The sequence below is a fragment of the Budorcas taxicolor genome, chromosome 7, assembly GCF_023091745.1.
Source record: "Budorcas taxicolor isolate Tak-1 chromosome 7, Takin1.1, whole genome shotgun sequence".
NCBI lineage: Eukaryota > Metazoa > Chordata > Mammalia > Artiodactyla > Bovidae > Budorcas > Budorcas taxicolor.
Genome location: NC_068916.1, coordinates 92,751,914 through 92,771,779, shown reverse-complemented (window position 1 = coordinate 92,771,779; position 19,866 = coordinate 92,751,914). Strand labels below are relative to the sequence as shown.

Here is a 19,866-nt window from a genome sequence, read left to right as displayed (position 1 = left end):
TCTGACAAAGGACTTTTATCCAATGTATATCAAGGTCATCAATAATCAATAATGGGCTTCCTAGGTGGCGCAGTGGTAAAGCTTCTGCCTGCCAGTGCAGGAGACACAGGAGATGAGGGTTCGATCCTTGAGTTGGGAAGATCCCCTGGAGAAGGAAATGGCAACCCACTCCAGTGTTCTTGCCTAGAGAATCCCATGGACAGAGGATTCTGGTGGGCTACAGTCCATGGGGGTGCAGAAGAGTCAGGCATGACTTAGTGACTAAACAATAGACAACTCTATGGAAGGTGTTACTGCATGCTTGTATGCTGCTGAGATAGACCAACACACTCAGAATAATAGTTAATTTACAAAAGAGGATAAGGAATGAAGGAATGTGTGTGTTTTCATCCAAATAGATTTGCTGGGTTTCCACTTGGAAAGCCTTTATCTACCTTCAACCTTACCTGATAATGTGAAAATCTGATCTCTCAAGTTGTGGTTCCAATTTCAACTTCCACAAGCAGTATATAAGAAATCAGATTGGTTTTCTGGATTTTAGAGGTTGTATAGTGATGTTAAAAGCATATGGGTAGTCTAAATATAGTAATAAGGTTATAAATATAGAACTTTCTGAATTCAAACTGAGGTTTTCCCACTTGCCATGAAACAAATTGCTTATCTTTTCTGAATCATTTTCTTCACTGGTACAATAGGAAGATAAATGCCTAGCACACGAGCTTGTAATGATTAAGGAAGTAGTCAAAACTGAAAATATTAGAGGATAAAATGGCAAATGTTAAATAAAGTGTATCTTAGAGCAAATTGACAGAATAAATAAAATTTATCCTTCAAAGAGTCCTATTTATCATTTTTTTCTTTTATGAACTATGCTTTTGGTATTAGGTCTAAGTACTCTTTTCTTAGCCCTGCTTTATGAAGATCTTTTTTTATGTTTCCTCTAAGAGTTTTATAGTTTTAGATTTTACATTTAAACTAATGATGTGTTTTGAGTTAATTTTTATTTAAGAGATGAGCCTTAGGTCAAGGTTTGTATTTTTTGCGTATTGATGTCCAATTGCACCGGCACCATTTGTGGAAAAAAAAATCTTTGCACTATTGAATTACTTCTTCATCTTTTGAGGTTCTCTTATTTTGTTTCATGTATCTGTTTCTGTCTCTTCTCCAATACATACTCTTGATTACTGAACTTAAATAGTAAGTCTTAAGTTTGACTAGGATGATTCTCCCAAATTCATTCTTATTATTTGGCTTTTCTAGGTCTTTTGCCTTTCCATATAAATTTTAAGAGTAAAATTGTCTATAACTGTAAAAAAAAATAATTTCAGTTCAGTTGCTCAGTCGTGTCCGACTCTTTGCGACCTCATGGACTGCAGCACACCAGGCCTCCCTGTCCATCAGAAACTCCCAGAGTTTGCTCAGATTCATGTCCATCAAGTTGGTGATGCCATCCAATCATCTAATCCTCTGTTGTCCCCTTCTCCTCCTGCTTTCAATCTTTCCCAGCATCAGGGTCTTTTCAGATGAGTCAACTCTTTGCATCAGATGGCCACAGTATTGGAGTTTCAGCTTCAACATCAGTCCTTCCAATGAACACCCAGGACTGATCTCCCTTAGGATGGACTGGTTGGATCTCCTTGCAGTCCAAGGGACTCTCAAGAGTCTTCTCCAACACCACAGTTCAAAAGCATCAATTCTTCAGCACTCAGCTTTCTTTATAGTCCAACTCTCATATCCATACATGACTACTGGAAAAACCATAGCTTTGAATAGACGGACCTTTGTTGGCAAAGTAATATCTCTGCTTTTTAATATGCTGTCTAGGTTGGCCATAATTTTTCTTCCAAGGAGCAGGCGTCTTTTAATTCCATGGCTGCAGTCAACATCTGCAGTGATTTTGGAGCCCCCCCCCCAAATAAAATGTGTCACTGTTTCCATTGTTTCCCCATCTATTTGCCATGAAATGATGGGACCAGATGCCAGTCTTAGTTTTCTGAATGTTGTGTTTTAAGCCAACTTTTTCACTCTCCTCTCTCACTTTCATCAAGAGGCTCTTTAGTTCTTCTTGGCTTTCTGCCATAAATGTGGTGTTATCTGCATATCTGAGGTTATTGATATTTCTCCCGGCGATCTTGATTCTAGCTTGTGCTTCATTCAGTCCAGCATATCTCATGATGTACTCTGCATATAAGTTAAATAAGCAGGGTGAGATTACACAGTAAATAATTTACTTGCATTTTAATAGAGATTGCATTCAAGCCTATAGACAAACGTGAGGAGAATTTACATCTTTACTAGAATTGATGTCTCCAATCCATGAACATGGAGTATCTGTTATTTATTTAGATCTTAGATTTCCTTCATTGACACTTTGTAATTTTCACCATATAATTAAGTCTTATACATATGTTGTTAGATTTGTACTATAATTTTAGAGTGATTATAAATGGTATTGTGTTTTTAATTTCAATTGTCACACATTTACTGATCATTTATGGAAATACAGTCAAATTTTGTGTACTGATATAGTCTGTGACTTTTTGGAAGTTGCTTATTTTTTTCTGAGGTTTTATTGGTAGACGAATTGGAATTTTCTATGTAGACCATCATGTTATTTGCTAATTGGGCAGTTTTATTTCTTCATTAACCATCTTGCTTTTTTGCCCTGGCTAAGACTTCCAGTGCTATGTTAAATAAGAGTAATTAGAACAGACATTCTTTCCTTATTCACTAGGTAATAGTGAGTGGTGGCACTCCCATTTTCACCCCTTAATTTCTAGACCTGTGAGTTCTGGCTCTGGGAGAAATAGCAGTATATGTTGGACACTGGTTCTGAGTGTATACTGCCTCCTGGAGAATCTTGGTCCAACCCTGCAAGATTCTGCCATCCAACTGGCCCTGTAACTGAATCTTCAGAAGGCAGTCCACCATTCTGTCAAATTAGCCACTTCAAGATGGTGAGGACACGGTAAGACAAGTGAGTTCCGTGAGCATGGGCCCATTGCTGCACTTCTTTTGCTGTGATGTGAGTTTCTTGATCAGAAACAATGCTGTGTGGAATACCAGGATGGTGGATAAAGCATCCTGCAAGTCCACAGATAGATGTGTCAGAAGCCGTGAGTGCAGGGAAGGCCAATCTGTATCCAGAGAAAGTATCTAATCCAGTAAGAACAAAATTCTGCCCCTTTTGTGATGGAATTGATCCAGTGTGTTAACCTGCCTCCAGTTACTTGGCTGATCACCCCCAGGACATGGTGCCATGTTGAGGACTGCCATGGTGGTCTCTGCTGCTGGCAAATTGGACACCCAGCTACGACGGTAGCCAGGTTGGCTTTGGTGGGTGCAAGTTCATATTGTGAGCCCACACATGACCTCCAACCCTGCCACAGTGGCCACTTTGTTCTTGAGCTCATTGGGTGATGACAGATTTGACTGGGGAAAGGCCGACTGGTGTCCACAGAAAGGATCATCCTGTGCACTTGATTTTTAACATATTCCTCTGTTGAGCTTACCTTTTAGTGAGCACTCACTTGGGACGCTAATATTTTCACATTCTGTTGCTCATTCAGAGAGGTCTGTCCACATACCTCTTCCACGTTTCCTTGTCACCAATTTTTTGATCGTGTTCCTTCCAAGTCCCTGACCATCCAGCCAAACGATTGACCGCATGCCCATGAATCATTTCATAGTCACTCATCTGGTCATATCTCTTTACAGAGAAATGGAACAACCAGGTGCCCTGCTCTCAGTTCTGCCCACGGGGAAGATTTCCCTTCACTGCTGTTATTTAGGGATGTCGCCAAAGGGGCCTCTGATGCTTCCACTGTCCGCTTTTAGGTGGTGACTGAGTATCATGCAGAACCATCGGTGATCCAAACTCGAGTTTTCTCTTCTTCTGCCAGCTGATGAGGCTTTAGGTGCGTGCTGATGAATAGAAGGCGGTGTCGCAGGAGTGGAGACCATAGGCATTTGGGCTGCTCCCGCATGTTACTTATTTTTGTCTTCAGGGCTTGCTCAGTCCTAACTACATACACACCACTCTCTATTTGATGATGGAGTGCTATTGTACACACCCAACTTTAATTCTTGGTGTGTCACTTACCACCTAGTTCATGATGGCCTGCTAAGGTCTCATGGTAAGCTGGCAGCCTGTGGTTAAGTGTTCAATCTCCACTCAGGCCCAGTAGCAGGCCAAGAGGTATTTCTCAAAAGGAGACTAGTTACCTACAGTGGATAGTAAGGCTTTGTGACAAAATCCTGAACCTGTGCTGTGAAGGCAGGAGAGGATTGATGTCCTAGCTTGAAGACAGTTATACAGAGAGTAGGAGTTCTGTCTTACTCACCACTTTTGTTCTACTCAGGCCTTCAGTGGATTGGATGAGTTCATCTATATTGGAGGTGGGGGGCAACCTGCTTGACCCAGTCTGCAGATTCAAATGTTAATCTCATTCAGAAATACCTTCCTAAACATGCTCAGAATAATATTTAACCAAATATCTGGGTATCCAGTCAAGTTGACACATAAAATTAACTATCACGCTATTCATTTGTCTATGGAAACTTTGGTTGCTTCCACCTTTTGGCTGTTGTGAGTAATACTGCAGTGAATAGGGGTGTACAAATGTATGAATCTTTGTTTTCAGTTCTTTGGAGGTATAAAATGGTATTTTTATCCAATGACTTCATATGTTTAGTTGAAGTTTAGAATTCTAGTTGCTAAATGGCTTTAATGACCAGAGATTGTTTTAGAAAAAACAGTGGTTACATCTGATGTATATTTAGGTTATAAGGATTCAGTTGTACTGTATTTCATAGGAGATTGAAGGGATTTTGCATGGACATGTTCTATTATACTTGATTTTTACCTAATCTACTGCCCTTGGAACCCAATTTCTGCAAAATGCAGTTATATAGCTTTGTTTTCCTTTTACAAAGCAGAAAAATAATTTCTGAAAGTTTCTTTCTGAGTCTATTCAAGTCGGCTTCCCTGGTAGCTCAGCTGGGAAAGAATCCGCCTGTAATGCAGGAGACCCTGGTTTGATTCCTGGGATGGGAAGATCCCCTGGAGAAGGAATAGGCTACCCACTCCAGTATTCTTGGGCTTCCCTGGTGGCTCAGACGGTAAAGGATCCCTGGGTCAGGAAGACCCCTGGAGAAGGGCATGGCAACCCACCCCAGTATTCTTGCCTGGAGGATCCCATGGACAGAGGAGCCTGGCGGGCTACAGTCCATGGGGTTGCAAAGAGTTGGATGTGACTGAGTGACTGAGCACAGACACTCAATGCCAGTGAAATTAAAAATATCCACATCTAGTTCTCTAACTGACAGAGGAGGAGTTTGAGGAATACATGTTTTAGTTTACTATTCATTTTATCATTCAAAGGAACTTTTTGGTCAAAGCAAAAGCGTATCTCTGTATTCAGAAGAGTATATTCTTTTTATAAGGTAATGAAGAGAGGGGTTAGACTATATTGAAGCTTATACAGGACATAGAATAAAAGTATAGGGATTTTGAAAGAGTACTGACTTAGATATTGGAGAATAAGTTTAGTTTTTTAATCCCACAGTACTATTAAGGTATAATTTTGGGCAAGCCATTTTATGTCCCTGGGCTTATTTCCTTGTCTCAAAGACAGTGAAGATAACGTGCTACTGCTTTATAGGGCTGTGATGGTCATATGAGGTATAGTATGTGAAATCTTATATATGGATGTTAGATGGCATTTTATGATCTGAGCTGATAGAAAATGAATATTAGACATAATACAGCTGCTTATATTTTGGATGGTTTTGTGTGTATCTGATTAAGAGGATTCTAAGTTTTGAATTGTGGAAAATGACTGTGAAGTAAAAGAATTTAATTCAATGGAAGGAGAAAAGTGAGAATCTTCAAGCCAATTTTTGATAAAAAATATTTTAATCAATTTTGCAAAGATTTACACATTGTTCAGAACCTTACTAATGAATCAGAAATTTGTCAGCATGTACCCATTTGCCCCAGTATGCATACTTTGTGACATTTTTTATTTTACTAGATAATTTGCAGATTTTTTTTTAAATAAACTCGCTTGTATGTTGAAGATGGTATATTTTTATGTAAGTTGAGGTTTATCCGATGCAGTAGTTTAAACAGTTTCAAACAATGACTTTTTTTTTTTTTACAAGTTTTTTGATATCTTATCTTTGTGTCCCATAGAGAGAGACTTGAGACTGGAGGTAGACAAACTATTTTATCCTCTAGCATATTTTTGTGATCTGTACAGGTGGATTGATTATATCTCTGTAAGTGAGAGACAGAAATAAAGTGTTACTTCTGAGATTCTTTTGTTTTAAACAAAGGCCGGTGTTGGGGGTGGGGAGTTGCTGGTTTGCTATACTGTGTGTCCTAGGAGTTTTTTCTCTCTTCAGGAACTTGAGTTTGAATGAGGAAAAAAAAAAAATCTCAAAATCTAAACTTAAGAAAATCTTTTGAGAGATAAATAAATTTGAAGTTTATCTTTTATTTGTTCCAAGTTTGCATGTGACACAAAGATGACATATAGTGAGAATTTTTGCCTCATCCCGTTATAACCTATAAGAAATTGTTACATACTGTTGACAGACTGATTTGAGGCTGGGGCAGGGAAAATGCAAGATATGCCTGCAACACCATGTAGTAACAGGAAATAAGAAAATGCTCACAAAATAATAAGATGAGACTGAGGAGCCGGGATGACTGTTGGCAATGTAATGTCCTGGGCGGAATCCTGGAACAGAAAATGGAAATTAACGGAAAAACAGGTGAATAATATCTGGGCTTTGTTAATAGTAATGTACCAACGTTGGTTTCTTCATTGAGGCAAACGTAGCATGGTAAGGTAGAATGTTAACAATAGGGAAAACTGGATATAGACCCTGTCTGTACTATCTTTCAGCTTATTTGTATCTAAAATGATTCAGAAATAAAATGCTTATTTGCAAAATATTGCTGACAGTCTTTTATTATGTATAGTCAAATGATGTGAAGAATAGAAACTGTTTTGTGTCAGCCTGTTTTATTCAGTTAGCATGTTTTATTTTACTATTGTTATTTCCCCTCTAAAAGTAGAATAATGGAAACAGTGGAAACAGTGAGAGACTTTATTTGGGCTCCAAAATCACTGTAGATGGTGACTGCAGCCATGAAATTAAAAGATGCTTGCTCCTTGGAAGAAAAGCTATGACTAACCTAGACAGCATATTAAAAAGCAAAAACATTACTTTGCCAACAAAGGTTCATCTAGTCAAAGCTGTGGTATTTCTAGTAGTCATGTATGGATGTGAGAGTTGGACTATAAAGAAAGCTGAGCACCAAAGAATGGATGCTTTTGAACTGTGGTGTTGAAGATTCTTGAGAGTCCTTTGGACTGCAAAGAGAGCCAACCAGTCCATTCTAAAGGAAATCCGTCCTGAATATTCATTGGAAGGACTGATGCCTAGCTGAAATTCCAATACTTGGGCCACCTGATGTGAAGAACTGACTCACTGGAAAAGACCCTGATGCTGGGAAAGATTGAAGGCGGGAGGAGAAGGGGACAACAGAGGATGAAATGGTTGGATGGCATCACTGACTTGATGGACATGAGTTTGAGCAGGCTCCTGAAGTTGGTGATGGACAGGGAGGCCTGGCATGTGGCAGTCCATGGGGTCACAAAGAGACACGACTGAGCAACTGAACTGACTGATGGTATATTACTATTATTTAGATTTTTAAGTTCCCTTATTCATAGCACTAGTAACTTTTGGTGATCTTTAAAAGTCATATTAATATCTGAAAATTTTTAAAAATGATAGAAGGAGGTTAATAAGGTACAAATTAGTAGCTGTATATTCTGAAGGGAAAGAAGTTCATAATTAATCATTGTGGTACATAGGATCTGAGTTGTGATTGTTTGGAGAATTACAGTTTTGAAAGTGCTTATGTTATATTGATTGATACTGTATGTCATCACAATGAAGCATTTTGGTAAGTTAAAAAATTATTAATAAGAATCTTACCATTTAAGGCAACACATAAAAAGTAAACTAATAGAAAAAGAAAAAATTAAAATAATGTAAGATACCGTCTTTGTTATTAATTATGAAAATGAATATAAGTAAATTTCATGTCATTTCTTTTCTAGATTTATTATCTAGGATAGATTTGGATGAACTAATGAAAAAAGATGAACCACCTCTTGATTTTCCTGATACACTGGAAGGATTTGAATATGCTTTTAATGAAAGTAAGTGGTGTATGCTATATATATACAAAATCTGTTTAACAATGCTAATAGAAAATAAACAATCCTAAACTTTTATTTGCCAGCTAGAAAGTTTTGTATGTTTCTTTTGAGAAACAATATCTTATCCTGTCATGATGAAATTCTTCTGTCAAGTAAAAGAGCCAAGTAATAATTTCCCATACTTGTCAAGTCACTTAAACCAATGAATATGAATTTAATTCAGCTTAGGTATTTTCATTCTTGAGGGTTCAACTCTCTTGTATCCAGCTGGAACTCCCAATTAATAGTGTAGAGAGAAGCTATTATTTCATGTGTTATTTAAAAGATGAAGTGACTGGCAATAATTATCTGTGACACTATTTTAAAACATAATACTTGATTCCATTATTATTTTTTAGGCAACATCCTTATTGTAAAACTTCATTAAGTTCTGAATAAAATAAGCTTGGGACTTGGAATAAGGTACCATAGATTGCAAGAATGTTTCTTGTACAAAGAACCACAAAACTGGATTAATAATACTGTAATGCTTGAGAGATAATGTTATTACAGGCCAAGTAGCATTTGAATTATAGGTGAATATTTGAATTATAGCTGAATATTTGAATTATAGCTGTCTGTATCTACATCAACTAAATTGCTGATCTGTTATCATTGTGTGTGTGTTTTTTAATTTTACATGGATTTATTTTATTCTATTCACATTGACTGTTGTCATACCACCTACAAAAAGTGCAAAAGCCTAATCAGTTTTCTAATGCCAGGTCAGAGCCAGGTTGCAGAAGAGGAACTGTACAGTAAGTTACAAGAAGAGTTCAGATGTCCTGTCACTTGGTGTACTTAAAGCTGTAAATATTGCCACAGGAGAATCTCTGGGTTTTTGCAGCGTCCATACAGTTACTGCCAGTGAGGCCTTCTTAGATCGACGTGTCTTTGCAGTATCAGTTATGGGTGTTAGAGCTTATAGTGATAGTCTCTGTGTACTAGAATATTAACTGAACATATTAGAGACATGTTAGAAAGTATTAGAACATATTAGGAACTTTGATCTCTTTTCTGATACTAATTTGCATGCTTTTTAATAAAGGGTATCTTTTGGCAAAGTATGTGTGAGTAGTAATATTTTGTTTTTAAAAGATAATTTTAAATTTCTTTATAGTTTAATTAACAGACTCTAAAGAACTCTGAGACTGACATTGCACCTGCCCCTTTGAAACAATGACCAGACTCCTCTTTCAGGCCAGGGATGGGGGCATGTGCTGGCAGTGCAGATGAATCGTAGAACTATGTTTGCTTTATGAATAGAAGACACCAGTTTTCCTTGAAGTCTACCTTTCATCTTCCTTGAACATTTCTTAAAGGAAATGAAAGACAAAGAAGCAATATACTTTTATCTCTCACTTTCTTACCAGATACATTCATACACACACATCTTTGCTTACATGTTTACATTCTTGCATGCACATACTCACTTTTGGGACACACCTACACCTTTGCAAATGCACGTGTGCTTTCATGGACTTACACCTGAATGTGTAAGCACCCTTGCACACACCTATCAAGTATATTTTTTAATATCCTGGACATTGTCTTGCATAAATGTAGACTTACAGTATGGGCAAAGATTCTTGCATTCCAAGGAGAGAATACCACTCTTATGGATCTCATTTTTAGCACGATGCAGTTCAAGGTTGAATTCACGGTGAATGGTGAGTATTTTTTTTAAAGATGTGAGGATTTGAATCCAAGAAACTAGTTTCAGTATTAAATCCCTAAGAGAGCAGTCCTATCTTAGAGTCTTCAGGGACTTTTTTTCAGGGTTTATAATGCAGAAACTTTCATGAAAGCTTTGAATTGAAACTTTCATTGACTAAAAGAAGCTTCTAAATTTTTCTAAAGAATTTGGAAGTTCTTAGTTGGGTAAAGAAGAATTAAGATACAGAGTTCACTCTAAGGAAAAAGAAAACTGTAACAAAGGGGAAGAGATTCTTTTTACCTGCATCAAACTGATACCTTGTTCTTTCAAATCACTGTGCCTTTTCAAATACTCTTTGTGTTTAAAGTGCCTGTTTAGCTCTTCTCCAGTTGCAATTGGTATACAGCCCAGCTCAAATGCCTTTGCCTTGAAAGATGAAGGTGAGGCTTTTCACCTTATACCCTCACTCTTACTCCCTATATACTTTGGTGCGGTACTGTGAGAAATCATGCTTTCATATCACCAACACACACACGCATATATATAACTCAGCAACAAACTGTTTTGAGTTTGAAGCTTGTCTTCTATGATGGCTGATTTTTATTGGATTCTTACTGTTGTCAGAAAGTGTCTTAAATATTTTCAGTTTATTAATTCATGTAGGTCATTGATAGCTTATCTTGGGTCTCAGATTCTACCACCAATCTGATATGGATATGCTTTTTAAAATAACATGCATTTGGTTATACACTGAAGATTTTACAACTGATTTTAGGAGACTCTAAATGTCCTAAATCAGACCTTTGACAGTTGCTAAAGAGCTTTTCCAAACCTTTGAGAAATACTATTTGCAAATCCAACTGTAAGTGATCCAGATTATCTTTCCTGGTTAAGAATGCTTACTCTCTTTGCCTCTTTATGTTCTTTTTACTTTTAATACTAGTGTTAGTAGTTGGCTGTTTTGGCAAGGCTCATTTTTCCTAAAGTATCAAAATCATTATCAACTTATGAGAATCATTATGTTCAAAGTGAGTAGAGAATTAAAAAAAAACAAACAGCAAACCTCTCTTTGAGATGCAGATGTATCTACATCTAACTACATAAACTCACTCTCGGTAAGTCAGTTCCCTTTCACACAACAGTCCCATAGAAAATGCATTTCGAATTTTAGCTGTGGAAGTAGTACACCTTACTATGTGCCACATGCCTGTAAGGTTGCTTTAGTCAAACTCACAAATGTCAGATTTGCAGATACCTTAAATTCACTTGTATTGGTATCCTAAATGGGAATTTCCCTGTCCTCAAAAGAAAGACATAGACATACCTTATAATTGATATGGCATCATCTGACCATAAATGAGTGTTCGTTATGGTGATTTAGTGCTGTGTCTCATGTTGAGTATTAAAAAACTTTAGAAATAAGAATTAGCACTTATATTAAAAATACTGAGTATGTGTAGTAAAATTGATTCATAAAATAATGATGTGAGATAGTTTTAGAGTAGTAATGTTTCCCGGATTTTAGCTCTGGTGCCATAGCTTTCCTTTCAAGTCTTTCTTCACTCTTGCAAGCCCTCATTGGGTAAAAATCAAATACTAATAACTCAGTTTAGCCTGACCATGTACCTCTTCTGCCACTCCTAGGATAAAGGCTAAAGGCTAAAGTTTGAGGCTTCTACTATTTGATTTCATGTGTTCTCCACTGTTGTATTATTCAGTTCGTCTCAGTACTCTGTTTGTTTCTGTTAAACTGGGTTGTTCACCATTATTTGAACTTGCCATCTTTTTTTTTGTTTTTGTTTTTTCAAAATTATATTTTCATTGAGTAGAGGGGAGGGAAGTTGTTAAAGCGCTTGATGTGCAGTTTTTCTCTCCTGAATACCAGGAGAGTGCTTCTGGGGAGACAAGACAGGTGGCTTGGTCTGCCATGGGTTGAATCCTTCTCCATGAAGTATTTTGAACAAGTTAACTGGTTTGCCATTGCTTACAGTTAAAACCTATAATCTGCAGATACGTAATTGCATGTTTCTTTGAAAAAATATCACATGAGCAGTACAACTCTCTGGCACATAAAGTAGAAGTGTTTATAACCAGCATGCCTGCCAATGTGTGCAGTAACTCACATGCCCCACTTAGAGACATCACCTGTTCTGGACCAGAGCATGCTATCCAGTGAGACGAGAAGACTGGGAAGACACAGCCAGGCTGTTGCAAACCACTCCCTGCTTTGCCTGTGCCTTTTGGTCGCTTGGGCCATTGAAATTATTAATAAAGTTATTTATTGTCAGACGTACAGTCATTGAACTTTGTGAGTTTGTCTTGACAGTCTTATCAGGTCGGTTTATATCTCTTCCTCAGTTCTCGTCTCCTCAAAACAAAAGTTTGGAACAGACTAAAAATCCCTGGTGGCTCAGACGGTAAAGCGTCTGCCTACAGTGCAGGAGACCCGGGTTTGACCCCTGGGTTGGGAAGATCCCCTGGAGAAGGAAATGGCAACACACTCCAGTATTCTTGCCTGGAAAATCCCATGGACAGAGGAGCCTGGTTGGCTGCTGTCCATGGGGTCACAAAGAGTCGGACACGACTGAGCGACTTCACTCACTGAAGGATTTAAAACAACAGACAAGTCACAGGTCAGGTTGGCTCAAGCAGACAGATCTTTTATTAGACAGACACTCCCAAAATGTGGAAGCCAGCTGATCCCAAAGGAGTCATCGTAACAATCCCTCTTGATTTCCCCTTTATACTTCCCATCTCCTCCTTTTGGTTGTGCCCTGTGCAGAATAGGGCTTGTACCCACCACCAGTCAAGAAAGGGAAGGCAACTAGGCATACGTTCAAGGCCGACTAGCAATTTCAAGTTATATAACAACAAGCCCTGTTGCGTGTGTCCTCCCATAATTCAGTCTGTTGTAATCAGATGTATATATATGTGTAGAATATTTATGGACCCTTAATAGGCTCCTAGCTGCCTAAGGTTACTTGAGGAAGCCCCTGTGGTTAGTTTGTATCCACTGTGTGCCTAGGGCTCCCAGTGCTGGAGTTGGAACAGTCTTGTTATTTTTGTAGCAACTCTGTGGGCCCCCCTGGGTGTGTCTGAGAGGGGGTTTAGAGATCAGCGTGCCTCCTTTTCAGCTAGGTTACCCCCTGTTGCTCATGCCTACCTTCCTACCTAGCAGTCTAAACCTGCTTTGGTTCACTGTCTCTCTCCCATTTCCATTTGAAATCGTATTTGTCTTTCAAGCCAGGTGAGAAATTTCACTAAAACCTTTGAACCTATTCTAGCCTATAGGGATCCTTCGTTTTTCTAAACTCATTTTAGACTTTACGTGAATTGCCTGTAGCAGTTTTTTAGATTGTTGACTTCATTCGTTGTAAAAAGTTACTTCACTTTTAAATATTTATGCTTTTACTCCTCAGGTAACCTCTAAGCTTAAGAATCGGGACCATGTTCATGGGTGTAGCTAGCAAAAATCTTCATATGTTATAGGCCTTCAAATATTGTTAATTTGCTTTGGGTTAGAGAAATGAAGATGGAAGACAGCCTTTGAGTGCTTGGGTCCTTCTTTTATACTATGTATACCTTTGTACTATATGGATATTTAAAGAAAAAGATCTAATGAAAACAATGAGAATGTCCTGAGATATTAAATTTTTATTAGACATTATTTATTATGCTTTACATATTGTTATAAATATACTCTGAATCATAGCACTATTTTAACAAATGAACTTGTTTGTTTGTCTTCTAGAGGGGCAGTTAAGACACATAAAAACTGGGGAGCCGTTTGTTTTTAACTACCGGGAAGACTTGCACAGATGGAACCAGAAAAGATATGAAGCACTAGGAGAGGTATGGTTGGGTATATGATTTAACCTTGTTTTTTATTCCAGTTTTAAATAATCAGAATAAAGGTTTAAGTTGAAGCAGTACATGTGTTCTTTCTACAAAATGATTCAAAAAGGTTTTTGTATTTTTTTTTATTTTTAGTGGTAGCATTAGAAACATAATTTCAGTTTAAAATTTTATGTTTTTACACAAATTTTTTCATGACCTTGATATTTTGTAATGAGTCATTATAAGGGGAACAAATTGATGCTAAATTTTTTTTTTTTAATGTTTTTAGGAGGTTGAGTCCTCTGCTGTTCCAGGAAGAATACATCTCTTTTTAAATGCTTATCTAAAACAAAAAGCACAGAGAGTTACCGTTGTTAATTATGTGAGATGATGGACATGTTAATTATCCTAGTCTTGGCAATTTTTCTTAGAAATTTCCTGACGATTGTAAAATCATCTTGTGCATTTTAAGTATATACAAATACAGTTATCAGTTATTACTGAAAGTTACAAAAAAGTGTTTTATCTATAGGAAGAAAATTGCTATTGGCTAATAAATTAGATATAAACTACATATCTTTGACTTGATAAAGGATTAGGCCTTGTGAAACATTACATGCCTCTTTAATGCTACCACTGGTAGGAACCTTTGAAAATGTCATTTGTCATTCAAGTGAATGTTTTGTTAAAGCTCAGAGTTTTACTCATTAGTGTCATATTGTTGTTGTTCAGTTGCTTAGTCATCTCAAACTCTTTGCAATCCCATGGACTGCAGCATGCCAGGCTTCCCTGTCCTTCACTGTCTCCCTTAACTCATGTCCATTGAGTTGATGATGCCGTTCAACCATCTCATCCTGTGTCACCCCATTCTCCTGCCCTCAATCTTTCCCACTATCAGGGTCTTTTCCAGTGGGTCAGCTCTTTGCATCAGGTGGCCAAAGTATTGGAGCTTCAGCTTCAACATAGTCATTCCAGTAAATATTCAGAGTTGATTTCCTTGCAGTCCAAGGGACTCTCAGGTCTTCTCCAGAACCACGATTTGAAAGCATCAGTTCTTTGGCACTCAGCCTTCTTTATGGTCCAGCTCTCAAATCCATATATGACTGCTGGAAAAACCATAGTTTTGACTATATGAACGTTTGTCAGCAAAGTGATGTCTCTGATTTTTGATGTCATATTCTGTGTTTTTCATAAAATGCATATGAACACATTTGTTTACTGCGATAACTGACAACTGCTTGATTTCTATAAAGAAAAGCTGAAAGTTCTATTTATATTTTGGTTGTCTAATAAAAGTAGTCAAAGTGAATTATTTGCTTAAACAGTAGCATAAAGAATATATGAAATTAAGTTTATCTTTTCTGGAATACAGATTTTCTTGGATCTCTTCTGCACATCTTTGAGCAAAAGCGTTGACAGCTTTTGTTCTGAACCATCTTTTTTAAGATGTCTGATTAGGAAGCACACTTAGAAGATAGAGATTGTGTCTTCTAGCACAGAGGACAGATTTGTTTGATGTCCAAGGAATTTCATGCTAGGGAACATCCACTGAAGAAGGAAATGGCAACCCACTCCAGTATTCTTGCCTGGAGGATTCCATGGACAGAGGAACATGGTGGGCTACAGTGCATGGTGTTGTAAACAGACAGACGCAACCGAGCGACTAACACTTTGACTTTACTTTCATGCAAATGGAGAGTCACAGAAATTTTGACTATGAGCCTCGTAGTCAATCTCAAGACATGTCATCATAATTCTGAAAATGCAAGTTCTCGTATAACTATCTAGAGTTCCCAGAAAACATATAAACATGGTGTTTAAATTCTGAAAATAGTTCAATGCTTCTTATTACCAATAAGATCTCTAGTTCTGTTAAGCGAGAACCTGTGAAAAGTCTCTCACCAGTGTCCTCCATGTAAAAGCACAGAAAAAACTTTTCTCCTCTGTGATGGATAGGGCAGAATTCAGAAATTTGAGTTTATTGCCTGAGAGCCTGCCTTAATAAATAAACTTTTGGGACACGACTGAAGTGACTTAGCAATAGCAATAGTGATGCTTAAATTTTAAGTTTTAAGGAGACAGTTTTGACTTCAGCCAACAATCTAAACCAAAGCCCCTTCTGTTTTCTTAAGTGTTTTCCTACAGAATATTGAGTTTTGTCTTCAGCTGAGAGGTACTATATATGTTTCACAACTGCCGTTTTAGTTTATGTTTATTTCTCTCTTAAGGAGATTATTATAGCAGTCATTCAGCGGAAATTGTTTTTAAGACTTGCTCCTGAAATGCTCTATCATTTCTATGTAAATTAAACTAACTGTGTAAGTAAAATAAACTGAGATGTCATTTTCTTTTTAGAATGCAGTGTCATAACTATACAAAAGAGTACTCTTTTATACTCACATAGTTACATTTTTACAGTTAAACAAATGCTTTTGCTAATATGTATATATATATTTATTGTCTACATATAACTTGATAAAAACATATACCTTTTAATAAGTTTGGTTAATTTGTCTAAATTTAGAAAGATACTTTCAGTTTAAAGAAGTGGGAGAGTGGTGAGAAAGGGTGATTTTCAGAATAGAAGGTTTCATGCATATATGTCAGAGACGAATATTATGCCAAGGAATAACGTTTCCTTTGAAAGATTAAAAAGGCTATCATTTAAGTAATAAATAGAATGGAAAAACCCAGCATGTAACTTGTCAAATTTTCTCAACTATCTCTTTCATGTCAATACTGATTTATTATTAAATGACGAATTTGTAATCCAGAAGAAATTCTAATGAAAGATTTGAATGTTTTGCCTAAATTGGGTCTTTGTACTTCCTTTGATATTTGTTTACTTCTTTAAAAGTTAATAAATTGTTAGTGTGCTTAGTAAGAGGATAGTATTGATTGAACAGTCTTAAAAGCTTGGCTTTTTATTCATGGCTAGGACCACACTTACAAAAAAAAAAAGAAAGTAAAGGCATAATTTCACCCCCTCCTCCCGGACCTAAATTAGTAACATGTCTTGTAAAAGAGTGCAGTGTTATTGAAAAGTACTACTGCTAAAAAGATGGAATTTATGCAGCTATAAAAATTGGATTTTTCTAATGGCCATATTCAGGTGTTTGAAATAGGAACAACTTAAAGTAAAGAATAATAATATAAGTTATTATGTTAATAGTCAAATATTTGAATATAATGTGATTTGTTGTTGTTGAGTCACTCAGTCGTGTCTGACTCCTTGTGAGCCCATGAACAGCAGCACACCAGGCTTCCCTGTCCTTCACCGTCTCCTGGAGTTTGCTCAAACTCATGTCCATTGAGTCGGTGATGCCAGTGATTGTGTGTGACTAATACCTTCATATAATGTGAAATTCCCACATCTCATATTGTGACAGAAACAAGGGCCTGGCTGTCAGGAAATCTGGGTCCTAGTTTTGGCTCAGCACTATCTCTGTGGTAGAGAAAATATAAGATGAACCTAGGACATTGGCTTTTTTGGAAAGTAAACCCTCAGTTTAATGGCAGTATGTGAATAGGACAAAGAAACCCAACTTGAGAGGATTTCCTTTGGCCAAAATTGGGACAATTTGAGGGTAAAACAGAATAAGGCTTCTATTGATTATAAAATACTTAATTAAAAGTCATGATTCCATAGCATTTTTATAATATAGCTAATTTGCTGTCATAAGATGAAAATTATCTGAAAATTGGTAATCAAAGGGAAAGAAGTAAGTAGCTTGACATTTTATGAGAAACCGTAGTTCATTTGCAGTTGAAGAAGGAATGTTTTACTTTACCAAGAATACTGGCTACTAACAGTAAAAAAAAAGATATAATTAGAAAATCACCATCATTCTAAAGATGTTCCCTCAAGAGTCCCATTTCCTGCTTATTCAGTCAACCACTAATCTGGGATCTACTGTGAAGGGACTTCACGGTAAGTGAAGTGACTTACACAGCAGATACAATTAAGGTTACTAGTCAACTGATCTTAAGATAGGGAGGTTGTCCTGGATTATCTGGGTGAATTCTGTACAATCACAAGAGCAATTAAAAGCCGAAGAGAAAGGGCAAAAGAGTCAATCACAGAGATTCTGCAGAAGAGGCAGGGAGAGAGGTTTCAGACACGAGGATTCACATGCATTGCTGGCTTTGAGATAGAACCAGAGAGAGGCCTGCATGAGCTCAGGGTACCCCTAAACTAATAAGAAGCATGGAAAACTCAATGTACTGGATTTGACCAATAACTTGAGTGAACTTGAAAGGGGACTTGCTCCAGAACCTCCTGGTAAGAGCCCAGCTGGCTGACACCTTGATTTTGGCTTTGTGAAACCTAAATCAGAGACGCCAGTGGAACCAACCCACATTTGTCATCTATAAATTGTGAGATGCTGAACTCTGTTTAAAGCTATTAAGTTTGTGGTAACTTGGTAAATGAAGTTTGTGGTTGTTAATTTAGTAGAGGAAAACTGCCATACTACCCCTTCTTGAAATGACTGATTTCATGAAGGATGTGAGGGAATATTTGCACAGTATGTTTGCACAGAATATTTGCACTTTTCCCAGAGTATCAACTCAGAGATTTCTTGCAAGTGTAAGGGGAAAAATACATACCTTAAAATAGAGATTTAGCTGTCAACACAGTACCTGATGAACACAGTTAGTATCACTAGTGGTAGAATAACTTGACATTCTGTATCTGCTGATAGGATGCTGTTTGAAGTACACAGCATTAACTGTGGCTATATCTTGCTACATATGCTGACTCTGACGCTAATCAGCCCTTTAGAGCTGTATTCCATTTTCGTGAAATACAGGAATAGAGGGAAGAGCAAATGATACCACAAGGACACAATCCAATACAAGCGACATGAAGAAGACCATACCATTAAAAATACTGAAAAGATTTGTGTGTTGAGGGTAAAGAAACTGTTGTAGATGAAAATAAACAAGGAGACAGCAACAAGCTTGCATATATGAACACTGATGGGACTTTGGTTAAAAAAATAATAAGGTGAAACAACCTCTATACTCTTTAGGGGCAACGAGGAAGAATTGTTCATGTTTTTCCCATATGAAATATTGCATATTATGGTTAGATAGGAAAATGTCCTTATTCTTAGGTGATGCTAGTGAAATACTTAGGGAGAAAGTCATGGTGCCTGAAAGGTATTTTAAAATGCGTCCTAAAGAAGAGGAAAACCCAGGGAAATAAAAAGAAAGTATGTATGGCAAAATGCTGTTGTCCAGTCAAAGTGGAAGATATAAAGATGCTTATTGTACTATTTTCAACATTTCTGTGTGTTTGAAAAGTTTCACAAGTTGAATATTGGGGGAAAGGAAGCTGGTGCTAGAAACCTGAGTACGCTTCATGTTTGTGAGTGAGGCTTGCTCCCTGGCAGGCATACTTCGGGGCTCTTGGACTATACCATTTTCTTTGTTGTGTGCTGTGTGCTAAGTTGCTTCAGTCATGTCCTACTGTTTGTAACCCCATGGACTACAGCAGGCCAGGCTCCTCTGTCCTGGGATACTCAAGACAGGAGTACTGCAGTGGGTTGCCATGCCCTCCTTCAGGGGATCTTCCCAACCCAGGGATCAAACCTGCGTCTCTTAGTCTCTTGCTTCTGCAGGCGGCTTTTTTTTACCACTAGGGCTACCTGGAAAGCCCACCGTTTTACTTGGGACCCATCAAATCCTAGAATTTGGAGTACTTCTTTTCTGGTGTAACAACAGCCATTCTAGGACTTGAGTTGTCTCCCAATAGTTTATTCCATTTTTCAGAAGTACCTTACTTAGTATTTTGCCTGAGGCATAAACGCATTTGGTGTCACAGAGGCAGTGAACTCAGTGGGGGAGCATTATGACAGTTTCTGTGAATCTCTCATACTCCTGTATGTCATCTTGGATATGCCAAGAATACAAGGCCCTGCCTGCTTTTTCACCTGGGCCATTTCTCAAGAGTTGTGTTTGCAAGAAGCAATATTGAAGTATGAAGTTAGGTCTTTCTCTGGGACAAAGAACAGGCTTGCTTACAGCGTGCTGTCAAATGGTAAGCTCCCCAAGCTCGGTATTTCGCAGCTTCAGCCTGAACAGCTG

The 19,866-nt window shown here is 37.5% G+C and overlaps 1 protein-coding gene across 4 annotated transcripts in view; it reads left to right on the top strand.

Annotated features, from left to right (window-relative positions):
* FAM172A (family with sequence similarity 172 member A) overlaps window positions 1-19,866 on the top strand; it is a 407,588-nt gene that overhangs the window by 39,673 nt on the left and 348,049 nt on the right. For all 4 annotated transcript variants that reach the window (XM_052642598.1, XM_052642594.1, XM_052642597.1 and 1 more), the window contains 2 exons: window positions 8,142-8,243; window positions 13,691-13,791. In XM_052642598.1, coding sequence (XP_052498558.1) covers window positions 8,142-8,243; window positions 13,691-13,791 — 203 coding nt within the window. The remainder of the gene's footprint in view (window positions 1-8,141; window positions 8,244-13,690; window positions 13,792-19,866) is intronic.